This window comes from Pseudopodoces humilis, chromosome 5, assembly GCF_049639895.1.
Source record: "Pseudopodoces humilis isolate 2021_Gansu_Grassland_sample_001 chromosome 5, ASM4963989v1, whole genome shotgun sequence".
Classification (NCBI taxonomy): domain Eukaryota; kingdom Metazoa; phylum Chordata; class Aves; order Passeriformes; family Paridae; genus Pseudopodoces; species Pseudopodoces humilis.
In genome coordinates, this window is record NC_142204.1 from 50,798,243 (window position 1) to 50,822,597 (window position 24,355).

The following is a 24,355-nucleotide window of genomic DNA, read 5'->3' on the forward strand; positions in this document are numbered from 1 at the left end:
CCAGAGATGTCGTGGGATCCTGATTCAAAAGATAACAGGAATCATGTTCATTGCACTCTAGATGTGACTGAGGAAAGTATTTACATCCTAAGAAATGGGCATGGCATGCTGTTGTCATGAAAAGAAACCAAAAGTTAGAGAAAAATCCAGCTCACTCCTCAGAACATCTGGGGAAAGCAGATGCGTTGTAATGCAGTTAGGAAAAATGGTATGACCCAAAGAATGTACCCCCAAAAATGTAGACTTGTAAGTTCTTTTCCTTATCTTGTTCTCCCCAGTTCCCCTTATTGGTTGTGTAAATTCCCCCACCCCTTTCCCCTGTCCTCAAAAAGGAGTGCTTATCAATACCTCTTCCTCTTTCCCTCCTGCAACTTCACTCCGAAGGATCCCAAGAAATAAAGCTGCGACTGCCATCTCAGCAAAGGGAAAGAGCCTCATTTTTAGGGTCTCCTCTGGCAAGCTAGACTACCTCCCCTGCCTCCCTGGCCTCTGTGGGGTGGACAGTGGTAGCAGAGAGGCAGGGGACAAAGTAACAGTAGCACAGCTGCATAGAAGGCTGATTCCCAGGAATATACAGGACGCAGAATCATCCGCCTGCCTCTGCTGATACCTCCTTCATCTGTTCCCCGCTTGTCCTGAAGTCTTGGGACCCATGAATGGTTTTGGGGTTGCAGGAAGGGTGAATTGACTCTGAGACATTGGGGAAAATGCAAGAATAAAGACTTTACTTAAATAGCTGAAAGGGAAACATGATGTTGGGCTGGAGGGGGGAACATGATTACTCTCTGTGCTGAAGGTAACTGAGGGAGCAGGGGGTGGGGACAGAGAAGATTACTTTTTTCTAGAGTGGGGTTCTCCAAGGAGGTATGAGCTCCACATTACAAAACAACCATTAAGGCAAATCTATATAAAATGGTTTTAATCAAGTTTTTATTATGAGTTATTCTTCTAGGAATAACCCATAAAGCTCTGACTAAAATACCCTCACCAGAAATCTGAGAGAAGCTGACAGCCATGCAAATGCCGCCCACACAGCTGGTGGTTTTGGACCCAGAAATCTGGGCATGCCAAAATCTTCAGGACAAAATCTTCAGGAAGTCTCCTCTTCTGTTGATGGCATTAGTGTGGCTCCCAGGTAGGCTGGCCAGTAGTGTCTCTGCAATCCTTCTTTGAGTGTACCAGCTTCCTGAGTATCCCTCTCCATTGGATGGCAGAGAGCTACGCCACAGACAGCTGCAGGGAGTACCCATGGTTTTCTGATATCCTCTAGCCAGATTTGTTGGCTTGCTAGAGGTTTTGCAGCACAGGCTGGCTGGAGCAGCGCCTGAGGATGTTGAATTGGCGTGCAGGGAAGGAAGGAGCACAAGCAGCATGTCTCCAGAGAGCAAAGATGGGAGTTCCTCTGTGGTTCATAAGCATATATCACAGCAGGGCACAGGCATTTGGAATAGTCTTCTCTTGCTCAGGATAACCCAGGAGTCTAATTTAGGTAACTACAATTCCAGACATAAAACTAAAATGCAGTGTGTGCGACCACTAAGGTCCTGCATGAAGTATTCAATCACTTTGATAGCATTTTTTTTTGTCTGCAAACTAATAGCTTTAGTTTGATTGGGGGGGTGGGGGTTGGAATTTTAAAGCTGAATAAAAAAAAAAATTCAAAAAATATATAGTCTATCCTTCCTTGCTGTTTTTAGGCCTCTAATTTGGTAGTGCTGCTGCAGCTGCCAAACTGTAGATTGGCTCAAAGTTACTGTAACAACATTCATTTCTTATATATGAGGCAGTGTAGGAAGAACTGTCTTTTCAAAAAATCATTAACTAAGGATGGAAGATAACTTATAAACAGATATTTTTAGCTAAAATAACTTGATTATATTAGAAGTTCTGGTCTATAAATATAAGTTTGTGAACTGTTCCCATCTGTCTCGTCCCTGTCCTGTGTCAGTAGGGGGAAGTAGTAACTAAGACCTTCTGTGGCTTAGATACTAAGTGCTTTCATCAGAGTATTTTTGTCCACCCTCCTTTCTCTCCCTCTTTGACATCAGCAAGAAGTTTTATTTATATTCTGCTATGAGATATTACATCTACTAAGGAAAAGTACTGACACTGACTGCTTTGTCAGTGATGCTTATGTCCAAGTAAATCTGCTTAGTTTGCAACATTTTTTGTTAACCTGGATTAAAATACTGCAGGTGCTTCTCCCTGAAAGATATTAATATTGTTTCAATTAGGCTAATCACTGTAACAACAGTTTTCTAAAAATTGCAGTAATGGTGGTTCCGAGGCATGCAGCGTGAGCAAGGATCCCCCGTGCAGACCTCAGGCTCTGTCTCCAAACCCTGTGCCTGCTCTGAGCAGAGCCAGCTTAGCTCCACCCTCTGAGCAGTCCAGCCCTTATTTATATGAAGTCTGTGGTCCAACTGGCTTCAGATGGTGTGTGTTATGTGCGTGTGCCTGCCTCCTGAGTGTGTGAGACGAGCTGGGATCATGAGCCAGGGTTGTTCCAAGTGGTTTTAATCAGCAGCCCATTAGAGGAGAACGGAAAACTTCAAACAGGGTAAGAACCAAGTAAGTAAACCTAACTTTGAACTTGCAATCTGGACAAAACAAATGCAAATGAAAATCTTCATAGTCTGTCAGTTTTCAGATAAATTATCACTTTTAGAGAGAAAGCTGTGCCTTCTAACAGGAAGGAGGAAATTTAAAAGGACTGAAATTAAGGAAACTGTAAAAACAAAGTGGGAATTGAGAATGCAAGAGAGAAAAAACAGCAAACGATTGTTCACGAAGTTGGTACACTCTCTTACTTTTTTCAGCTGTGGACAGGACACATTAAGCTTTAACCTCTTGCTTTCTTGAACACTATTGGCTGGCTGAGTAAGTAGTTCCTTTTGTAAAGGGGGTGAGGATTTCTGTTCCTCACCTGTCTGCTGGCAGGTTTGTTTTTCTGAGAGCAGGGAGTGGAAGAGCTCTCCCCAGCTCCTTGCAGGATGTCCCATGGCATGCTGCTGTTTGCTGCCGCTCACTTGTTGTTTTTTCACAGGTTGTTCCAGTAACTCCATGGGAAGGTGTTCCTCAAACCTCAGCTCCTCTGCAACTCGTGACTTCTTGCCTGGCACCAGGAAAACATTCAGCAGCAGAAATGGGAAAATTCACGCTAGTTTTGGGTAAAGTGTGCTTCTGACTTTTTTTACCCTGGCAAGACGTGGCTACTTGGACTGCATCTGCAATGTGGCAAAGGACAAAGTGAGGTTGGCGAAGAGGCCATGGTTTGTGGGCAAGTCCCCAGATGCCGCAGGCTTTGTCGCCCTCGTCCCTTCCTTCTGGCCTTAGTAGTGGCCCTCTGTCTGTTCTGCCAGACCCTGACTCCTCTCATGTCCAGCAGCGTCCTTTCAGCAGTTGTTAATGGGATTGCACCCAACAAACTGACTAAAACTCAGCAAGGAAGATACAAGGAGGTCTCCCCAAGCACCATTCACTGCTTCCTCCCTGGCAGCAATTCAGAGACAGTGAAAAAGGTAAGTCAGCTGGAGCAGAGTGCTGAGCAATAATTAGCAAAGCAAGGGATAGCAAGTCTGGCAGGATCATCTGAGTCCAGCTAAAATTAGCCCAAGCTTGGAAGTCTGGATCTGTATACAAACAAATGGGTGATCTAATGACAGCAGCATATGGACAAGCACATTCCCATTACTAGCTCCTCAGTGTGCTATTAACACAGGAATCCTGAAATCTTCAACTGAAATATGGCATTGCTCTGTGATTCCAGCAAGATTTCAGTTTGCTGCACAGACCATGCTTTTATTTTGGCTCTGGGAATTGGTTTAGGCTTTACAGTACAGGCACGTAAATCAGGAGCCAGTGGGGTTTCATGGAAGTGACTGAGGCTGTTAATTGGCACAGGGACTGCAGCTGCCCTGTATTAGAGTTATCTGCTTGTCAGCTCTGAACTTTACTGGGATTCTGCTGAAAAGCTGGATTTAACTGCATCTGAGAAATAAAAGAATATTTTCAAATCACATTATATACTTTGGAATCTCTGTCTCACAAATTTTACTTTGTCCATAAGTTACCTGGCTTCATGTTTATTTTGTATAGGGTTTCTAGGATGGGTGTTAAAACCTAACAAATGGAGACACTGTTATTTTTGTTGGAAAATGTGGCTTGTTAAATGGTCTCCAGACCGAGGTAGTTATTTTTACTCTGGAATCTTATGATCAGCACTAGCACAAATGTTTCAGGTTTCCTTCAGTCCTATAGAGGAGCTGCTAACAGTGCAGCAGACAGCACACTGTGGAATTATCATTATGCTAACATTTTATATACACAACTGTAGCAGAACTGTAAAAAAATTGTAACCTCACAAATTATGGACAGCAACCACATGAAGCAGTTCAAAAATTAAAAAAACCCAAAAAACAAACAAGTCTGCTTCTTTGATTAGACAGAGTTCATAGTCTAAAAGGTCAGTAATATTGATTTTAGGAGAGCAGCTGTACAGTGCATCTTTTTCAACAATCAAAAACAGATATGGGGAATAACTATGGCGTGAACTCTTTAACCTTAACTCTTAAAATACTCAGTTTGTTTCTTATAGTACATGCTGCATTTGTCATAATTTTATTTTTTAATAACCTTTCAGTAAATTAGGTACCCAGATTCAGATCTGATCTGCAATATTACATAAATAATTACAGCTTAAAGGGAAATAAGCACAGCTGACATATGTGGGTTGCATTGGGTTATGTCTATAGAAACAGTCCATTCCTTTTTACTCATTGCTACTGTAATGGCAAAGAACATTTCATACATTGGGCTACTTAATGTCTGTAAGAGCTGGTGAAATAATGGCAAAGTTTTGCTAGTATGATTTTTGGCTGAAAATATCTATAGTATCTTGTTTTGCAAATTGCCTGAGAAAAAAGGCATATTGACATCGAACTTGGTGTGCTGGCCAATTGAAACGAGAAGAAAGCTTTTGTTTTTACAACATGTTGTACTTATGCTCTCCAGCATACGTGTTTGGATGTGACCATCACATGCACATGCTGGACCTTTCGTACAGATGTGTGTATATTAACCCTTATGTTTTCCAGGGCTGTGCTACCTTAACACATTCCTTTTCAAGTTCTTAAGACCACCCATAGCTGGCTCCCTGTTTGTCTTGAATTTTTCCTCCAGAGCATGATGAACAAAATGTCTTGCACATGTTGGGATGTTACTCTATGTTGCTCTCTGTTTCCCAACTTTCCCTGCTGGTTATGTGGGCTGAATAATAATCTCAGAGAACAGAAAAGACAAACATTGCCAAAAATCTCTACCACTTTGCTTTGAAAATGTGTTCTTGAACTGTGTGTTTTCATCCACTGCTTATTGAGACAGCTGAACTGTTATCTGGCTTGATTTTATTGGGCAGTCAGTAACATCTAAGACAGATGTTGCTTTTGAAACTTTACACTGTTTTATTTTACAGTCACGTGCCCACTGACAGGAGCTAGTTTGGAAACAACATTTCATTAAAGCCCTGGTTAAAATCTTCATGTATGAACCTGGAAAAATACTTTAACATATAGTTATTCACATTTGTAATTAACTAGTCATACATGAATTCTTATTCAATGAATAGTCCAGCAAGAAAATTTAAATGCATTAAAAAGAATCTGTTATACAGTTAAACAGTGACTTAAAGCAAACACCACATCATGTCTTATGAAATCAAAGTTCATTAATAAATTTTAAGGCAAATAAGACCCTGCTGGAGATAGAATTTTTTTTTTTTTAGGTAGCACATAGGGGATTTTGAGTGATAGCATGTGACACTGCAGATTCTCCTCTGCATAGGGCAGGTTTCCTTGCTTTCTTCAGAAAAACAACCAGTACTGTGTTGAGCCTGTTGTGAGAATTTGGTTCTGATTGTTATTACAGGGGCAAAATCCCCTTCCAAAATCTAGTAATTTCTTCATTCAGAGTATGCATGGCACTAAGTGCTTCAAAAAACCCCACAAAACCAAACCAAACGAAAAAAAAAACCCAGGCATCTTTTATGAGCCATTTGTTGGAAGCAAAGGAAGAGATCATATGTATTTCTGATGTCAACATCCACCTCATTTTGGAGAGTTACAGACAAGTGTAGAAGAAGCATGGGGATGGACATTGTCAATTACATCTGTAAATGTGTCTTTATGTGGGATGGAGCTCTTCCTATTGGGCACATAGTGCAAGCTGTCTTCTTTAAATTGCAAAAATGTAGATTTCATTCATAGCCTGGAAAACCAGAGAGAGCTCATAGTACTCCTCTCTCTCTGGTATCACACAGTTTTAAAAGCTGCTGGAGATCTTGTCCTGAAGCTTTAAATTCATAGGAACAGAGGTCAACATTTTCTAGTACAAAATTAAATGTTAATATTTGAAGCATGAAAAATAGAAGGCTTATTTTTGATTTTCCAGCATTAAAGGCAGTAGAGAGTGATATCACATCTAGCAGCAAACTGTCTGCAGGTTTAGCAGGGCACTCTTACCTCACAAATGATGAAATTTTTGTGGATTTGTATAGTAGGGAGAAGAGCTGGTGCTGTAGCATCAAAATTGGAATAGGTATCAACAAAAATAAAAAAGCCCACACAAGCCCGCTGTGTAGTTCGCCTGGCACAGTATTGTGCCAGAAATATTTTTGGTACCAGTGAGCTGATTACACTGATCTTAAATAATTTAGCTCTGCTTCTTGGCCAGTTTTGAGAAGAGCTAATTATCTGGTTAAGATGTGATTCCAGTCTCTGAATTAATTCAGCCAGAGGCAATTTATATGTCTCTGCACAGGAGTAATTTTGCCCAGGGAGGTGGTGTACCCCTGCTGGGTAGAAGGAATATAGGCTGTACTGCTTTTAGGAGTGCAGATACCTGGTGTTCAGTTGCTTTCCCAGTCAGAGAAGAACCAAACCCACTTTTCCTTTTTTCTTAAAAGGCCCAGTTCCCAAGCCATTAAGTTTTACATCCAGGTTGAAATTGTGAGCCTGGTTGAAACTGTGAGCCTGATGCAACATACTGGCAATGGGATTTTCTGTTTGGTCCTGGAAAGCAAAAGTGTCTCTTTTCCTTATTTCTTCTACAGCTGGAGAAAAAGGAGGAGGAAATTATTAATCACCTGTTATAGTTTTTACTCCAGTGACAGATACTTTTTTGGCCTACTAGCTTTCCAGCCATTGTGAATGTATTTAAACAAACAAACAAAAAATTCAGATTTTAAATTTGGTCCTGAAGGAGATTATTTCATGCATACTCACAGGCCTTTTGCTTCAAATCCCCTGGCCATTTAGGCCAGAGAACAAGAAAACAAAGATACACAGCTGATTGTATGAGAACTTGATGAGTGGGTCAGGCTGGCATCCAAATAAATGAAATACCACAGGTGTGGTGAAAAAAAGCTGTCTTCTTTTCAAGGCCCTGAACTTGCCACTTATGTTTTGTGTAAAAGGTGTATCTCAAAGATGAATTACACTGAAATGAGCAAACAGGAAGGATAAGAAAAGGCTTTTTATTGCTTCATTCTGAACAAATAGGATAGGATATAATTTCCTGGGAGTGGACAGTATGAAAGATCCAAGATAATGACAGCCTGATGTGGCCATATCTGAAAGATACTATGTACAAAAGGAAGGAAAAAAAATACAAACATCATGGTTTAGTCTTAACCAACATCTACAGGAAGATCCAGTCAAGCATCTTGCATAGGTTACTGGCTCAGGCATCTATATCTGAAAGTTGGCAGTGAAATTACTGAAAAGCTGAGAAAATGTTACTAGAGTATTAGAACACTGGACATCCAGATTGGAATTATCCTCTCTTTACTTGAGTGCTCCACTCTGTCAGAGGCAGATAGCTGGACTTCACAGTCAATGGAAATGACTGCATCTAAAGCAAAATTTATCATGAATTAATGCAGACATTTAAAACAAATTTAGTGAATTTCATCCTCTAAAGATATGTCTCCTATTGATTTGTTTTTTTATGGAATATGTTTGCTTCAGACAGAATAAGCAGGCAACAAAGGAGATAGGAGTGGAGTATGTTATGGAAGAAGGCATGGGGATAGGAAGCAGATGTAGGAGAATAGGGAACTACAGCTGCAAAGTAATAGTAACCTCAAAAAGTACTGAAGAGATTGTGTACAGAGGCAGCTGAATTTGTGCAAGGAAGGAGAAAGTGAGATGAGAATGGAAATGGGAAGAAAAGAGGACAAAGCTAATGAGAACTTCTGAAATGTAAATATCTGAAAAAGGAGAATTGAAGTTGGGTGTTAGAATGAGATTTTTTTTTTTTGCTATTATGCAGAATAGAGCATGGTGAGAGCTCTGGATAGAAAATATTTCATTATGCGTAATAAGGTTTGATACATTTTAAAGTAAATTTAGCTTAAAAGCTATTTTATAGAATAAGTAGGATGATAACTTTTCACAGAAGAACAAAGAACTTTGCTAGTATGAAACCTGTTGCAACTAGAAAGCAATCAGCATAGGAGGGTACAGCATCAGTGACTGATTTCCTCCAAATGATACCACATTCACATTCCGCCCTATGAAAGCAGGACATTTGTTTTCCTCTTTCGTAATGTAAAATGAAACGGCACTAAGGAAACAACTACTTCTACTAAGCAGAGAGCTAGAGATATTCTGGTGATAAAGGGCAAGGCTATTGTGGTAGCAGTCAGGAAAGAGGGGCAGGGTGGAGACTTGGAAGGAAGGGATCTTCGAGAAGGACACGTGAGGTGCAAATGGAGGCAGAATCTCACTCATGACTTCACTGCAACTTCCTCTAAAATGAGGTGTTTTGGTAAGTGGTAGCATTGGCTCATTGTCTGTTCTCAAGACAGGGCCTTTGGTACCATGTACCACATGCAGGCATAAAGCATTTTGATAAAATAGCTGTACCTCCTGCTCAGAATGTTGGTGATGACTGTGCAAATAACTCCAGTTTTGCTCTTGAATTTATAAAGTCATCAGAAGACAGCCATCAAAGTAATGCCAATAATCTAATTGCTTATTCTGTATTTATCCAACAAACAATTCAAAGCAGAATTACATTCCAGCCGTTTCATTCTTCAACACAGTCCTTTCTGATTAGGAACTTCACCAGAACATAAAGCAAACACATTTAAATATCCTCCAGAAAGTGAAACAGGAAATTAACTTCTCTCTTACTTCTTAATACAGCAGCCATGCCCACTTTTAAATATAATGGTAGTATGAACAACTTACTATTTCTCTGAACCTTTATGCAAACACAAAAAGGAATTTAGAAGTCACATTTGGAGCTAATAAACATCTGCATAGTCTCATAAATGAGCGGCTTGGGGCATTAGAACCACATGCTAAGTTTTTATTATCACTCTTCTTATTGATGTTGTTCATTAATAGTGCAGCATTTTCTGGGAGTCCCATTCATGTATTTTTTGTAATGTTGTTCTGCTAGGTGGTATTTAGTAGTAAAGGTGACTGACTTCCTTTGGTAGCTAAATGGAAATTTAGTCTGTTCACTGCCTGTGAATATTGCTAATAGTGCTGGCCTTGTTTTTATAAGGGCGGTTTTCCTTTGTGGTATTTTTGTTGCACTCTGCTTTCATGAAAAGGCCTTTTGGTTTGCACAGTGGCTCATACATCTCTTTTTCAGCTGCTCAGTACCTGCAGGAAGCAGGGGGGTTAAAGTAAGTGCAGTCAAGTTATTTGAAGCTACTGGACCAAGACTCTTGACAGTCTTGGCCAGCTCAGTGTGAAAAGTGGCTGCTTGTAATCAACACAGGGACTAATGACACCAGAACTGGGTAGCTGAAAAGATGATTAGCAGTTTTTGAGTTCTTTCCTGGGACAAGCTTAGGCCGACATGAGTTGGGCCATTATGTTAGGATAGAGAATTTTGTTTCTGCAGTTGAAGTGATGGTCAGTGAAATTCTATGGCAACAGTTCAAACTGTATATTTGCTTCTTTTCCAGGCATAGACAATGCATCAATATTTATGGAATTATGTAATATTCTTGGAATTTGAAAGAACTGCCAAGGAACTGTTTTGCTCTCTTCATCTTGAAATGTCTTCACTCTTTTCTTCTTGGCCAGAACAAAAACAGTAATTATTCATCATAAGATTCAGTTACTGACCAAATTCTAGTTTTTTTGGAACTACCCAGAAATTCTGTACAATAGAGGAAAACTTCAGAGACTAGTAGAATCAATTATATCCTTATACATTCATAATCTAGAATTGGATATGCCAGTTTCAAGGGAAATGTCAAAACATTTTCTTTTTAATAGAGAACTTTACAGCTCCCTGGAAGTTGCAGACAGACTGAACTAAGAATTGCAACTCTGAAAGTAGATGTCTATTTTCAGTTGCACAAGAATGGTTACATAATTCTTCAGATTTCATATTATATAATCTGGGCCTTTTATCTTGTTTGTTAACACATCAAAGGAGTATACATTCGATACAGTTTTTTAAAAAAGCATCTTTATTAAATTTTAATGGAGCTCAATTTGTTTTCTTTTGTGCTTTTCATGTTTTTCTGTAAACTGAAAACAAAATTACAAAATTAATTTTTATGCGTTTTTATTTACTTTACAGCCCATTCTGGTTTGTTTGGAACAGTTGTTAAGGCTGTAGATCATCTCTGTAACAGCCAATTTCATAAAATGAGGTCAGTGACTCAGCTAAGCGTAGTATTTTGTAAGCTATAAGAGCAGGTATATCATGTCAAAGCTGATCTAGGTCTCATCCAAAATCATACAGGAGATCTCAACCTTGCTGTAAAGCCTCATTAGTTTCTTGGAGACAAACAAACCATTTTCTAGGTATGACATGGGCTGCAGATGTTCTTGGTAATCCCTTTCATGTAAGATACATTGAATCTGTAATAAACCAACCTGCTAATAAATAGTCTGAGTCTTCAAACTGAGGAAGAACTAAAACATGGCTGGAACATGGAAGCATTTGACCATTTACCAATTATTCTCAAATTTTTAAAATGTTGTGGATCCATTACTTGTGTGTCTGAGTCTGTTGCACATTAAAATCATAGGAATGCCAAAAAAATCAGAACCGTAAAATGTGGAAATATGTGAACAGCTTATTTTCATCTATTGTATGCTGCTTCTCTTGTACTAACTCTGTCCAGACCTCATGATTGAGAAACATTTTATGAAAACCAGCAGACTCTTTAAATACATAAACATTACTGTTATTGCTATAATATTGGAAATACTCAAAAAAACATCTAGTAGTAATTAGATCAGCATGTCCAGTGATTTTGTATATGTCCATTTTGTATAACGCTTTGGAAAAAAGTACGGAATCACTTGCTACCAGCATGCAGTTGGCCAGATTTTTGAAAAAACTTCTGTGTAGGTGACAACCCACCCTACATAGCACTGGCTTGGCAAAGAAATAGAGAGAACACGCTGCATCTTATAACCTGGACTGCAAACAGCTATGAAAGGACGGGGCAGGGAAGATAAATTTGGCAACACTAAGCACGGATCTCAAGCAAGTACCGTAAAAGGTGTGGAGATACTTCATATTATTTAATAGTATCAGATTAGACATCAGGTCAAGCTGTTCAATTTAGACTCCTGAATGGTTTCCATGTCCCAGAGACGCCGCTGCGGCTCTTTGGGAAGCTGGTGGATAAAAGTGCCTGTGGGCAGCGCCTGTAGCCAGCCCGGGGGCTGGGGCACGGCCCGGTGTGTCCCTGCTCGGTCCCTCCCCGCAGCAGCAGAAGCCTGCGGAGCCCGGCAGCCTGGGCGGCTTTTGCGAGTCTCCGGAGTGAGTGTCCCGAGAAAAGCGCCCGCAGAAGCCGGTGCTGTGCCCTGTGTGTGAGGGCTGTCGCAAGGCCTCTGATCCCCCGCAGAAGCCGGTGCTGTGCCCTGTGTGTGAGGGCTGACACAAGGCCTCTGATCACCCATCCCGGGGACTGCGCCCGGTGGGAGCCTGGCACTGCGTGGGCCCCGTGGAGCCGCTCGGGGCCATTTCCTTTGTGTTTTGTGGAAATGACCCAGGTCACTGCCGCTGCCTGAACTTCCTCTTTTTTTTTTTTTTTTTTTTTTCTCCTATGCTATGAGTGTTGTGTTAAATATTCGTCACTGCCGAACCAGAGCGCTGTAAACATTGTAGCCCTTCCCCAGAGACGTGAGGAAGATGCATCCTCATGAAGGCTGCCGCTGAGGCGGGATCCTCCGTGGCGCATGGCGCTGCAGGCCCGAGCCCCTGAGGACGCCTCAGGGCTGCTTGGCTCCTGTCCCTTGTGCCTCGGGCCCGCAGGGGCCAAGGCCTGTAGCAGCAGATGTGCGAGCGAGGGAGCCCTGGCGTGCTGGCCCTGGAGCATTGAGTGCAGGGTCGTTTCTGGGCGCTTGAGGCAGGATCTCTTTATGTTTGAAGCAAAATACTTCAGAGGTGACACTGCAGGAGGTTTTGCACCCACAAAGAAAGGTGTGTTTTCATGGCATAATAGAAGTGGTAATTGTTAGTGAGGAGGGGGACACAGAAAGTGCCGCCGCATCCAAGGCAGGACCCTCGTCCCAGGCCGCGCTGGCAGAGACGGGAGAAGCTGTAATCGCCAGGAAAAATGGAGCAGGAGCAGAGACATGTCCTGGTCCGCAGCCCCTCCGTACTCCTCACGTGTCCTCAGTTCACCCTGCAGCGCTGGCCGCCGCAGCACACGTGGATGGAAAAAGGAATTTTCTAGCAAAATAAAGCAAGAGGTGTCTCTGTCTTCTGGGTTTCTTCCACGATGCAAGTGAAATGGAAAGTAGGAAGTATTTGGCTGGAATGCCTGGAAGAGAAAGGAGAGAGAGCACAAGAGGGGGGCTGGGACAAGGGCTGGATTTAGGAACAGGGAGGGAGGAAGGGAAATGGAGAGGAAGGGCTGCCAGCAGCAACTGGCGCTGCAAGAGAACAGGAAATCGAGAAGATAAGAGGAGAAGAAGGAGGGGCAAAGGCAGAAGGGGGCAAGAGTGACATTGCTGTGGTGGGCAATGGCCATCTGAGACTCTAACACTGTGCTTGCCACCTGATCAGTGTGTTTAAAAATTCTGGGATGTCAGGAACGCTGTCAAACAGGCGACCTAACACAGTTCCTGTGACTTCACCCTGTGCTATGTGTGCTTACTCTGGCCAGCAAGTGATCAACCTTTACTTGAATATCTCAGTTTCTAAACTAATTTTGGGTTGCACATTTAGCAAATGTGGAAGACTGATAGTGTTGTATTGAGACTTTTTTCAGGGTTCCTTCATCAGTAATCCTAACACTTTCCATGGAATGGCAATGACTGCACTGGAGCAAAAGAATCTTCGGTGTTAGAAGCTAAGGGCTCTGAAATATTTGTGTTCTTTACTGCTGCAGAAAAGCTTACACTTCAGCCAAGCACAGCATAAAACTGTGTCCCACATTCGGGGAATACACTGCTGCAAAGAGTGACTTTAGCACTAGATCCCAGGCCTATAAACAACCGGATGCGTCTTGAATGACATTTATTTGTAACAAAGCATCTCTCTCTTTTCAGTCTAGTTTACTGTGCAAAAAATGGTGGTGACTTTTTTGTGTAGTGCTTCCTATCTCCAGTGATAAACTTACTAAAATTAGAAGTTATGGAATAACTTAGTTTTCAAACTGCTGACAACTGTCAGGTTGAAATTCACAAACTTGCAAAGAGCTAATTTCATGTCCTGTATTTAATCCCTTCTGGTATATTTCAATCCTAAAACTTTCCAACCCTATCTTTCATCAAAATAAAATCTTAGTTTTTAATGGTGTTTTTATTGCAAAAGAACAGCCAGACTGTAGCAGCTATTAGTGTCCTAATTCCCACATGGAGCGTCCTATTTTTATGCTTTATTTTATTGGGGTTTGAACAGCAAGGTTTTGGTAGTAGGAGAGGCTACCAGGGTGGCTTCTGTGAGAAACTGCCAGAAGCTTCCCCCATGTCCCACAGAGTCAATTCCAGCCAGTTCCAAGACAGACCTGTCACTGGCCAAGGTCGAGCCCATCAGTGATGGTGGTAGCAACTCTGGAATAACAGATTTAAAGAGGGGGAAAAAAATGACTGTGCAACTGTGCAGACACCGGGTCAGTGAAGAAAGAGGGGGAGGAGGTAGAAGTTCAGCAGTTCAGGCACCAGAGCAAAGAGGTGTCTGCAGAATGTGATGAAGACTGTGGTGGGGAAGGCTGTCCCCTGCAGTCCACAGATGTCACAGTGGAGTAGAGATCCACCAGCTAGATCCACCACTAGAGATCTGGAAGTGGCCCACACTGGAACAGTTTGAAGAATTGCAGCCTGTAGGAAGAACTCATGTTGGAGAAGTTAGTGAAGGACTGTCTCCAATGGGAGGGATTCCACACTGAAGCAGGGGAAGAGTGTGAGGAGTCCTTCTGCTGAGGAGGAAAGAGCAGCAGAGACAATGTGTGATGACGAATTCACCAAGCCTCCAGTCCCAGCCCCCCTTCTCCACTGAGGGAGAGGTAGAGAATTTGTGAGGGAAGTTGAACCTGGGAAGAAGGGAGGGGTGGGGGCAAGGTGAATTGAGATTTGGTTCTATTTCTGATTATCTCGTTCTAATTCCATTTATTATCAAACAAATCAGTTTCCCCAAGCTGCGTCTGTTTTGCCTGTGACAGTAATCAATGAATGATCTATCCCTATTCTGACCTCTACCCACTGTATTTTTCCCTCTGTCCAGTTGGAAAGGGGAGTGGTAGGGTGGTTTTGGTGGGCACCTGGCTTCCAGATAGGATTAACCCACCACATTTATTTAAGGCATAAAATATCTCCCTTACCCAAAGATCAGATGGCAATGGCTCAGTGATTTGCTCTTCTCAGAAGTTAATGTTATGTTTGCACTATGACTGTGTGTTTGGGATGTCTGTTTTCCATTTCTTTCTTTTGAGAAGCTTATACCCCAGGGTAGATATAGAGGAGGGATTTTCTCTAGATGCCGTTGTCCCTAGGCACTATATGGGAAGACAGTAAGTGGTAGATAATCCAAGTGTTCCTTGGGATTCACTGGAGACATCAAATACCTTTCCACTTGCTCTTATATACAAGTCTCGCTGCCAGTCCTCCTTTGGGCTAGGTGGTGTTGGACTAATAAGGCAATAAAGGACTGACATAACAAGCTTACATTTAACTTTCTAGAGCACAGTAATCTCCAGTTCTGTTTAGGATTCCTGTGTATGATTTTACCCCAGTACTCTTCTTACTTAATAATGCTGCACAGCACAACTCAGATGCCTGCAATTTCCATCTGCATAAAACCCACATTCCTTGGAACACTTCACATGGGACCTACCAAGACCTCTCTGTTCAGGTGACCGTAGCCACAGTCAAAGTCAGATGGCAATTGCTGTTACCATCTCACCAGAGCAGCCCAGATCCTTGAGTGCTACGCAGAGCTTTCAAACCTTTATGGTATCAGCTTGAAATGAATATAGAAAAAATGGAGAGGCAGACAAAAAGGAATTTGTGGTCCCAAGTCCCTGATATAAAGAGAATTCTTAATCATACTAGAACTATTTTCACTGTTGTCACAGTAAGTTATGCTTTATTTTGTGAAAAACAACAACTGTATTTTATACTGCTGAGGAATGCCCTGTCCTACAACCATTGTCTTTGCACTGTGTTTGCTGTAGATCGATGTCTCCATTCTCCAGTACTTTGGAAGCCACACGAGAAGAGCAGTTCTCTATGCACCTGCTGCTCACCATGAAACGGACCGTCAGCTCTGTCAGCGCATCCTGGCAAAACATGGATATACAGTCACAGTCCTTGAAAACAGGAGACTTGTGGAAGATCTGAGGCATGAGGGCCCATATCACAGTAAGAATAATTGGACTTAGTTAATTTGTTAATTATTAAGTGTGATCACTAAATGTAGAATTGATCCAGTTTCTTCCACAGATATAAAGCATATAAACTCTGATAAAAATAAGGATAGAAGCCCAAATTATAGCCCTTCTCAGCTGTGTGGATAATTTTGCACAGTTAGGTGATTCTTTCATTAGCTATATCCTTCTGTAAAAAACAATGCAGCACAATAGTTCATCATAGTCTTGACAACTAAATCAGATCAGTTTGGTTCCTGATGACTTCTCATACCAACTTCATCAATATAACTGGGGGCTTTTCAATAGAATGTTGCATTACAAAACACATACCTGCTACATTTGTTTCTTTATCATTTTCTCTCCTAAAGAAAACTTGTACGTGTGAAGGCTATTTTTTCTTCTAGTAATGTTTTGATTGTTCTGCAGGCTTGTTAAAGAACACAGTATAAGACAAGTACATTTTGCACTTGCTGCTGAATATGGCATAAATTACTGTTGGTTCTCAGTTCCTGTTGAAATTTGATCAACACTTCAAGGAGACTACTGAAGAATCCCGATCTCTTGCACAAAGGACTGTAGCTCTATTGTGTAGAGTTACACTGTGCTTGATAGAGAAGCTTGGGCACTGGGTAGATATGTGATGACCATGTTTGAGTGTTCTTGGACACCTCAGCAGTATGAACTGAAACTGTGATGCCAATTTGGTCTTGGAAGTCAATTCAAGAAATGGAAAGCTTTGAAAAAAATGTGCATGCTACTATTCTGTCAGAAGAAAAATGGTGTAGTTAGATATTTCTTGTGCTAAAGGGAGTACTGTTTGCATCATTCAGGCTTGCAATACGCTTCTGGAGTTACCAAAGACTGCAGGTCTACCAAACCAGACAATTTCACAGATGAAAACTACAATTATTTACCATACTTGAGATTGCTTAAAATTCCATCACTAATTTCAAGTTTCTTTAAGCAACTTCCTTGAAAATAAGGTACATTTGGTTTTCTTTGGCAGGCTGAACCAAGAAGTTGTAAATTGTCTTCATCACACTTTTACTTTAATCTGGTTTTATAGTCACCTTTTAGCCACTCTTTGCCTTGAGTACTTTCCATCTCAGAGAGACAAAACACACCATGTCTGTGGGCTTTGCTAATGTCAGATGGGCTGCAGAGAAAAGTTGGTATCTCTGGGCACCATGTGCACCGTCTCTGTGAAATACTTTGGCTTCAAATAGCCAAGGGAGTGGGTATGCCAAATTCCGTTGCAACTTACAAAAAAAAAAAAGGGGGAAAAAAGACTCCACTAGATTTTCCTACTGTGCTGAATTCAAACTGAAGTTTTCCTGTACAGTTTTTACACTCCAAATATTGCCTCTGCAGAAATGAGCTTAACTGTGGATATTTATAATTTACAGGCTAGAATCAGTACTTCCTGAAGTATTTTTCCAGTAATAATAATAATTAAAAAAAAATAATAAAAAGGTCAGGTATTTTCCAGGAACATCCTACAGCTTCCAGCAGATGTTGGATTATGTAAAAAAGTCAAATGCTTGCCAATTTAAGGCAAAGAGTAAGACTCTACTAATTCCATTTCATGGCAGCATAAATCTGCCTTTAACTATTCTCTGTTATGTAAGTGTCTAGCTTTGAGGTTATGTTTTAAAAACAAGAAGTAAGTACTAGAACATATCTACATACCAACCCAATGATCTTTTCGTACAGCTAAGAAAATTACATTCAAAGTTAATTTTCTTGCCTAGATGATGGGGTTTAGTCTTCTGGATGGGATAGTATTCCTTATTTTGGAGAAGTATATTTTGAGCGATTCTTTGGCATATTTTTCTAATAGGAGTGTTTTAAGTTATGAAAAATAAGCTCCTTTAGGCCTCAATTAAAAATGTATAGATAATGCTCTGAGAAACACAGAGTATGAGTGCTGTGAAAATCTATTAAAAGAGTAATTTCTTGTTACTTGGTATTATTTAGAAGCTCTATCAGGTGCTTTTGTTTGTGTGCAGTCTTTCTTGCTCATATATCTTTTAAAGTTCACTCTAAATTTGAAAGGATTTTTTTGTTTTGAATGGCTGAGAGCCAAGACTCTAGCTGAAGTCATATATGGAAAAAAATTCACCACAAAACATTCCTAACTTTTTTTTTGTGTTGGCCTGCTAAGAGTTTTGGGACCAGTTCTGCTGCTGTTTGAAACCAAATTTGACAGCTCTGCACACTGATCTTCCAGAAAGATCCTCAACACCTGGGCTGCAGCACTGTGTTGAGTTCATTGCTGTCAGAGAGTAGAGAGAGTAACATCAGGGGAATAGTTTTCTTCAGTGGAAATTTTTTACTTCTTACAAATCAACCAAAACCATTTTGAGTTTTGGTAACTGGAAAACAGCTGGCTAAAAAGGAAAAACATAGCTTTTTTTTTTGTTTTTTTTTTTTTTTTTAAATCATGGCAAAGAGACTGTGGTTTATGGGTTTACTATGAAAAATCAATACAGATCTGTTCTGCAGTAAAACATAAATTATTCAAGCCCCTAATTTTTCACTGAAAAATAGCTTTGTCAGTAAATTCTCAAGCTGCTTTGCTTGAACAAAAAGTAGTTGTACTTTCACCATTCCTTAGCAATTAAACTCAGATGAAGGGAAAAGTCCATGGACGTCTGATAATACCTGTGCCTGCTCTGAGCTCTTTGAGATTTCCTTTTTCAGCAGACCTAAATGAGTCAGTTTGCTGTAAGTTTAACATGTCTCTTAGTCTGCTGCTGGGATGGAGATAGAGAGGTGGAACTGTGTTAGATCTGTGTTAGTAGCAAATGATGGAACAGTCAGATTTTGCAGAAAGCTGGGATTACCACCTTGGGAAATCTGTTTTAACATGGTCACTATCTTCAGTAAATATCTGTGGTAAATCCATTTTAAAGTAAACAGTTAAAAAGAAGTTGCTGATGAGCAAACAGCTCATCCTAACAGCTGATAAGAAAGGTGTCAGGTTATATTGGCCAGTACATCTACAAATGGCACGTTTATTTGGTTTGCCACGTACTGTGTTTGGCCTCCCCTGCCCTCCCCTCCCCTCCCCTCCCCCCCCCCTCCCCTCCCCTCCCCTCCCCTCCCCTCCCCTCCCCTCCCCTCCCCTCCCCTCCCCTCCCCTCCCCTCCCCTCCCGTTTTTTTGCCTCAACCCGGGACTGAGCGGTGTTGCTCTGTCAGAGACTAGTGGGATGAGCCACCTGGCTTCAGAGCCCCCTTAGATCCTCCCATAGTGGCAAATACCAGAGAAGAACTTGCCAAATATTTTTCAGTGTTTTCTGCCTTCTTCTCTGTTCTTCCAGTCTGAGAAGCTCTCATCTTCTGTTACCACAGTAAAGATTAACAGGATTTGTGTGTCCCTATGACTCTGTGCTACCCTGCCAACAGTTTCACAACATTTTTTAGAAGGAAGGTTTTATCTCAGAAATTTGTTTCACTGGTAGGAATTTCTGCCATCCAAAAATTGTGTTCCCACTGCCTGCTGCCTGAATCTTTCCTGAATTCCATCCTTTGCCCAGATGATATCTTCAAAGATAGACTGACTACTTATATCTTTCCTTACGGAGCCGTCAGTTTTTCTGTCCTTTGCTGAATGTGCCGGTGTCATTAGTCTTTGGTGACCCTTCCTTAATAGGCATTTGCTTCATTTCTCAATTCTTCACCTTTACTAATAGTTAAGCAAATCTCACCAAACTTCAGGCTCCAAGAAATGTGTGCAGCTGTATGCTACAAATCTGACTGGCCCATTTTAATTCATTCTGCAATAACATGCAAAATTCTGTCATTACCACTAGCTCTTGGAATGGAAAGGATTGTGCATATGCTCAGTGGTAGCCCATCGGATTGGCCATGGAAAAAGCATGTGTATTCAGGTTCCTGACAAACTGAGTGCAGCATAACATTATATGCTCCCTGCTGCCTTAGAGTGTGAGTAATTTGGTGGAAGCTTTTGCAATTGCAATAAGGGACTTTAAAAAAAAAGAATCATAAACCATTTTCATAGTATTGCTTTTACATGATCATTTCTTATTTTTAGAATACTGCAGTTAAGTATTTAAACTTTACTATTGCCTCTTTTTCCAGTTTGAGTGATATCCTTTGAAGATTAAATTTTAGCCATGCCATTAGAAAGATTGCCACAGTACAAATATTGATTTGGGTTGGGATTTTTTTGTGTGATTTAGTGTTCCATAAGATGAGTATTGAACCCATCTTTTCTTTGTTCAATATCTAGCTTTTCTGTCAATTTCCATGGAAATCAATGCCATTTTCATGTCCTATTCATTTTCCTGACATTGTTAAATAGGGATTATATACTACATAGATACTTAAATTTACATATATTGCAAAGAATATTAGATCTGAAGTTATTTACTCTTTTCTGATGTTATCAATATACACTGAATTCTGTTCTGTTTTCTGGTATTTTAAGAGCATGCTGTGTTCAAATACTTGGCTGTGTAAACTAAGCCCTGGTTCCAGCAGCTAACTATGAGGATGATCTGGCTGTTTGCAGATGTGGGAGTGGTGCTTGGGTGGAGCTGCACCAGGAACAGGAAGGGATGATTGAGACAACAGTCCCATGGGAGCAAATCTGAGCGAATCTTGGCCTTTCTCTTTATGTGCTAAGGTCAAGAGATCTGTCTGGTATTTAAAGTGGCACTGCTTATGTATTACAGTGAGGAGTAAATACCCGCTCACTGATAAAGCCACCTGAATATGTTCAGGCATAACTAATTTTTGCTGTAAAATGGTGGCTTAAGAATTGCATTTTTATGGGAGCTAAAGCCTCTGCTGCCCCTCTCTTGGCTCTCTGTATAGAGAGTTATGTTGCTTCTTTGTACCCTGTGGTGGTCACTCCCAGTAAAAGCTGGTGCTTGGGGAATGCCAGGAAACATGAGGCTGCAGGAGCAGGCACAGGTGTTCATAGATGTGGAGTGATGCTATCTGCAAAGTTTTCTGTCTCTCTCTATATTGCATGACTGAAGAAGCATCTGGGGAAAAATGCAAGAAAATTCTCATTTGATGTTCTGCAAAAGCAATTTTCCAAAGCAAATCTTGGTCAGTTTTTCATTTTGGTTTGTTTGGTATCCTTTGGAAAAATCACTTTTTCAAGAAAATTTACATTTTTCATGGAAGAAAATTACTCAGTTCACTTTGGTTTGCAGTTGGAGTTCCAAGGCTGGAAAATGTTGCCGCATCATTTAGAGATGGAGAAAACTAGGATAGAAACTGTATGAGTAACTGTCAGAACTAGGATGAAATGCATGCTCTTTGCTGTGTATCTTTATGTTATTCCTTTAGCGTATTCAATCACCCCTCACTATTCTCCTCACTGTTCATACTTTTCACCAGAGGCTAAACAGAAAAAGTATCAGCTTAATTGCTGACATCTGGCCAGCAGCAAGGTAGGAACTTGCAGAAGTTCTCCTTCGTAAGTGCAGCCAGTGACTGTTTCCTCAGAGCTGCTAATTAGTCTAGAGAATAAACTATAGCCATAGGTCTGGGAGGCCCCCAGGGCCATGGCTGGTGACTGTCAGACATCCATTTTTCATTTTCCAAGACATACCATATCAGCAAAATCAGTGAAAATGAGAGAAGGTGGTAGAGACAGGAGGACACAGCGATGCTCTTTCTTCAGTAAAAGTGAAGACTGGTATGTTTGGGTAAACAGAGGTACTTGTTAACACAAAGTGTTAACAAATTCTGCTGCCAAGGAAAAAAGAACAATCTGTTCATCATGCATGTAGTAATCAGGGTGCGATGTTCTACAACAAAGTTGTTATTAGGAAATCTGTTTTGGGAGTAAAGCTAGTGAAGTAATCAAATGGATTTCCTGGAGCTGTGGAGCATTCAATCTTAGATGTCTTGAAATATTAGGTAAAGAGATTATATTGGGTGTAGTGAGTCCTCTGGCCGGGCATGGTCTCACAGACTTCTTGGAGTACATGAATAGCCTTGAGAAAAAAAACTGAAGAGGGAAAATGGTGATTTCTAAAGATGGAGAGATTTCAGGTATGAATCAGCTGTGGTGATTCGGGGTTTGGAGGAACAAACAATATGTAGTTTAGAGCATCTTCTTAAAATGCAAAATATTCTCAAAACCCCCAGAATTTATGAGAATATATTCCTGATGGGAGTGGGGAAAAGGGAAAGGAGCAAAAATCTGTTGTGCTTAGATAATAGCCAGCTGAACTTTGAGAAGGTAGAAAGAGAATAGCGTATTATGAAATAGGGATGCTTTTCATGGGATGGCATGTAGAATAAGTACTAAGAGCAACAAATTTTCTCCCTTGCTGAATGGTTTTCTATGGAGTTAGAAATATATCAACAAGAGTAGGAAATACTAGTTTTAACTTTTTTTTTTTTTTTAATTTTACAGAATACAGTTAGGAGGAGCCCCTACTTGCTGTTTGTTTCAGCCTCGGACAAGTTTCCATGAAATCCAACTAACTTTAGCAAACAAATGTAAAGACTAAAGGCCCTAAGGAAAATTTCTTGTGTGTTCTGTAAACATCTGGTTGCCATTTTCAATTACAAGGACCAACCCACTGAAGGAAGCAGTTTAGTTTTTTTGGAACAGAAATGGGACACTGGGGTTTTTGTTCTTTTTTCATACTGGAGAGTAAAGGAAATGTCAGGAATAGAGAGGTCACTAGATGCTCAGCTTTTATAAATACAAAAGTCTCTGAGAAAATTAAAGTAAATTGAAATCAGGTTCTGAAAGTGTAAATAACCCTGTGGAAATAAGGTTAAATAAGCAGGACTGGAGATCCTAGCATGCCAGCAAAAGCACAAGATCATTCTATCATAAGTCAGTAATATAAAATACTGTGCCAAATAATAATGGTGAAGCTAGCCACAGAAATATTTTGTGGGTTACCACACAAATACATATGTATGTTCTAGTCTAGCAGATGTAACTTCTCTTCCCAAAATCCTTTTGGTTAACTGTTGGTACAAATATATAACCAACAGTATACAAAACTGGTTGGTTTCCTAATGCAAAATATATGTCATGCGAGTCCTGAGCTAAGTTTTGACAAATAAAACACATATTTTTGAAACACTTCTTTGTATGCTGTTAAACAAGGAGCTTCCTAAACAAGCTAAATAGGTAGAAATGTGTTCCTCAGAGCATACTGAGCTACAAACATGTAACAGATTTATTCTGCTTCCATAACATGGAAGTTCATTTAGTTTTGGGAAGGAAATAACATACCAGAAACATCCATTATCTTGATGACTTTTAGTTTTGCTTTTAGCAATTAATCTCATGATGCACACATCATTGGTTTCAGTACAAGACATAAGTTTCTGACATACACAAATGAATTCTGCTCTCTAATGTGATGCTGTGGTTTCATGTTAGAAAATCTAAATGCATCATATATTTTTCTGAACAATATGTATTCTTCTTCCTAATTACTAGCAGAACATGTTCATGCTTTGCAGAAGAGCACACAAATGATTTCTTTGTATTACTAAAATAAACCCTCTGTAAGATTGTACTGAATCCTCTGTTTCAAATGCACTCTTTTCATTTAGAAAGTGAAATTCTTTATTTGTTTATAACAAAAGTATGAAGACATTGAGCTCTGCCAGGTAAAATGAAAATATAGCATTTAGTCCTAAATGTACCAAACATATCTCTCTCAGAATGTTCTATTTATTTTTTTAAGCAGAACATACAGTCCAGTAGAGAGTGGTATTTAAGGGGCTGACTTAGAGATTACAATAATTAAAATGGTACACACTGATTACACAGTCAGCTAAAATTAAAGCTTTACTGGAATAAATTATGTCATGTTAACAGAATCTGAAAAACACCAGTGTCCAGGAAGATCCACATGTCAGCCAAAGGAAAGCAGCAATATGCACAGCTACTGAAATTAAATAAATACAAGGGATTTAGGCATCAGTATACCAGCCTTGTAATATGCTAATAATGTGCAAATCCTGTAGAAGAGTTTGAGGCAATTTTTATAACTGTAGTGTGTCGGATAAGAAGGTAGCAGCATACAATTGCTTTTTAAAGTATTTTTGGAATGTTTCCCTTTAAGAAATGAATCCTGGCTCTGATAGGGTTCAAGCAGACACTCTGGTTTATAAATATATATGCCCGTTTCTAAATGTCAGATAATTGTCTGCTAATATAGGTGCTGGGAGAATGTCAGTCAGTCTAGCCAGAAGCCTGTCACTGTCCTGCCAGAGCACTCTCTGTAAGGGATTGCTGGTGAGGACTGCTCAGTGATTTGGCTGCTGGAAGCTGAGGACCCTTTTTGATGCAGTCACTGGCTCTGAGCCCTGGTCAGCTGTGAGAAGTGTGCTGCTGCCTTTCAGCACTGTGCTCCCATTTTAGGTAGCGGCATTATATACCACTGAAACAAACACTTTTTTTTTTTTTTCTTTTCTACTTTGGCTACCATGACTTTCATTGGTTCAGGCAGAAAAAAGCTTATACACTATGTAGG

The 24,355-nt window shown here is 40.4% G+C and overlaps 1 protein-coding gene across 2 annotated transcripts in view; it reads left to right on the forward strand.

The window, feature by feature from the left end:
• Window positions 1-2,419: 2,419 nt before the first annotated feature.
• CPED1 (cadherin like and PC-esterase domain containing 1) overlaps window positions 2,420-24,355 on the forward strand; it is a 148,333-nt gene continuing 126,397 nt past the window's right edge. Inside the window, exons 1-3 of one of the 2 annotated variants that reach the window (XM_005519235.3) lie at window positions 2,420-2,571; window positions 3,047-3,521; window positions 15,665-15,851. In XM_005519235.3, the coding sequence (XP_005519292.1) occupies window positions 3,270-3,521; window positions 15,665-15,851 (439 nt within the window). In that variant the 5' untranslated portion in view covers window positions 2,420-2,571; window positions 3,047-3,269. The remainder of the gene's footprint in view (window positions 2,572-3,046; window positions 3,522-15,664; window positions 15,852-24,355) is intronic. The other variant, XM_014248889.2, reaches the window with a different exon arrangement.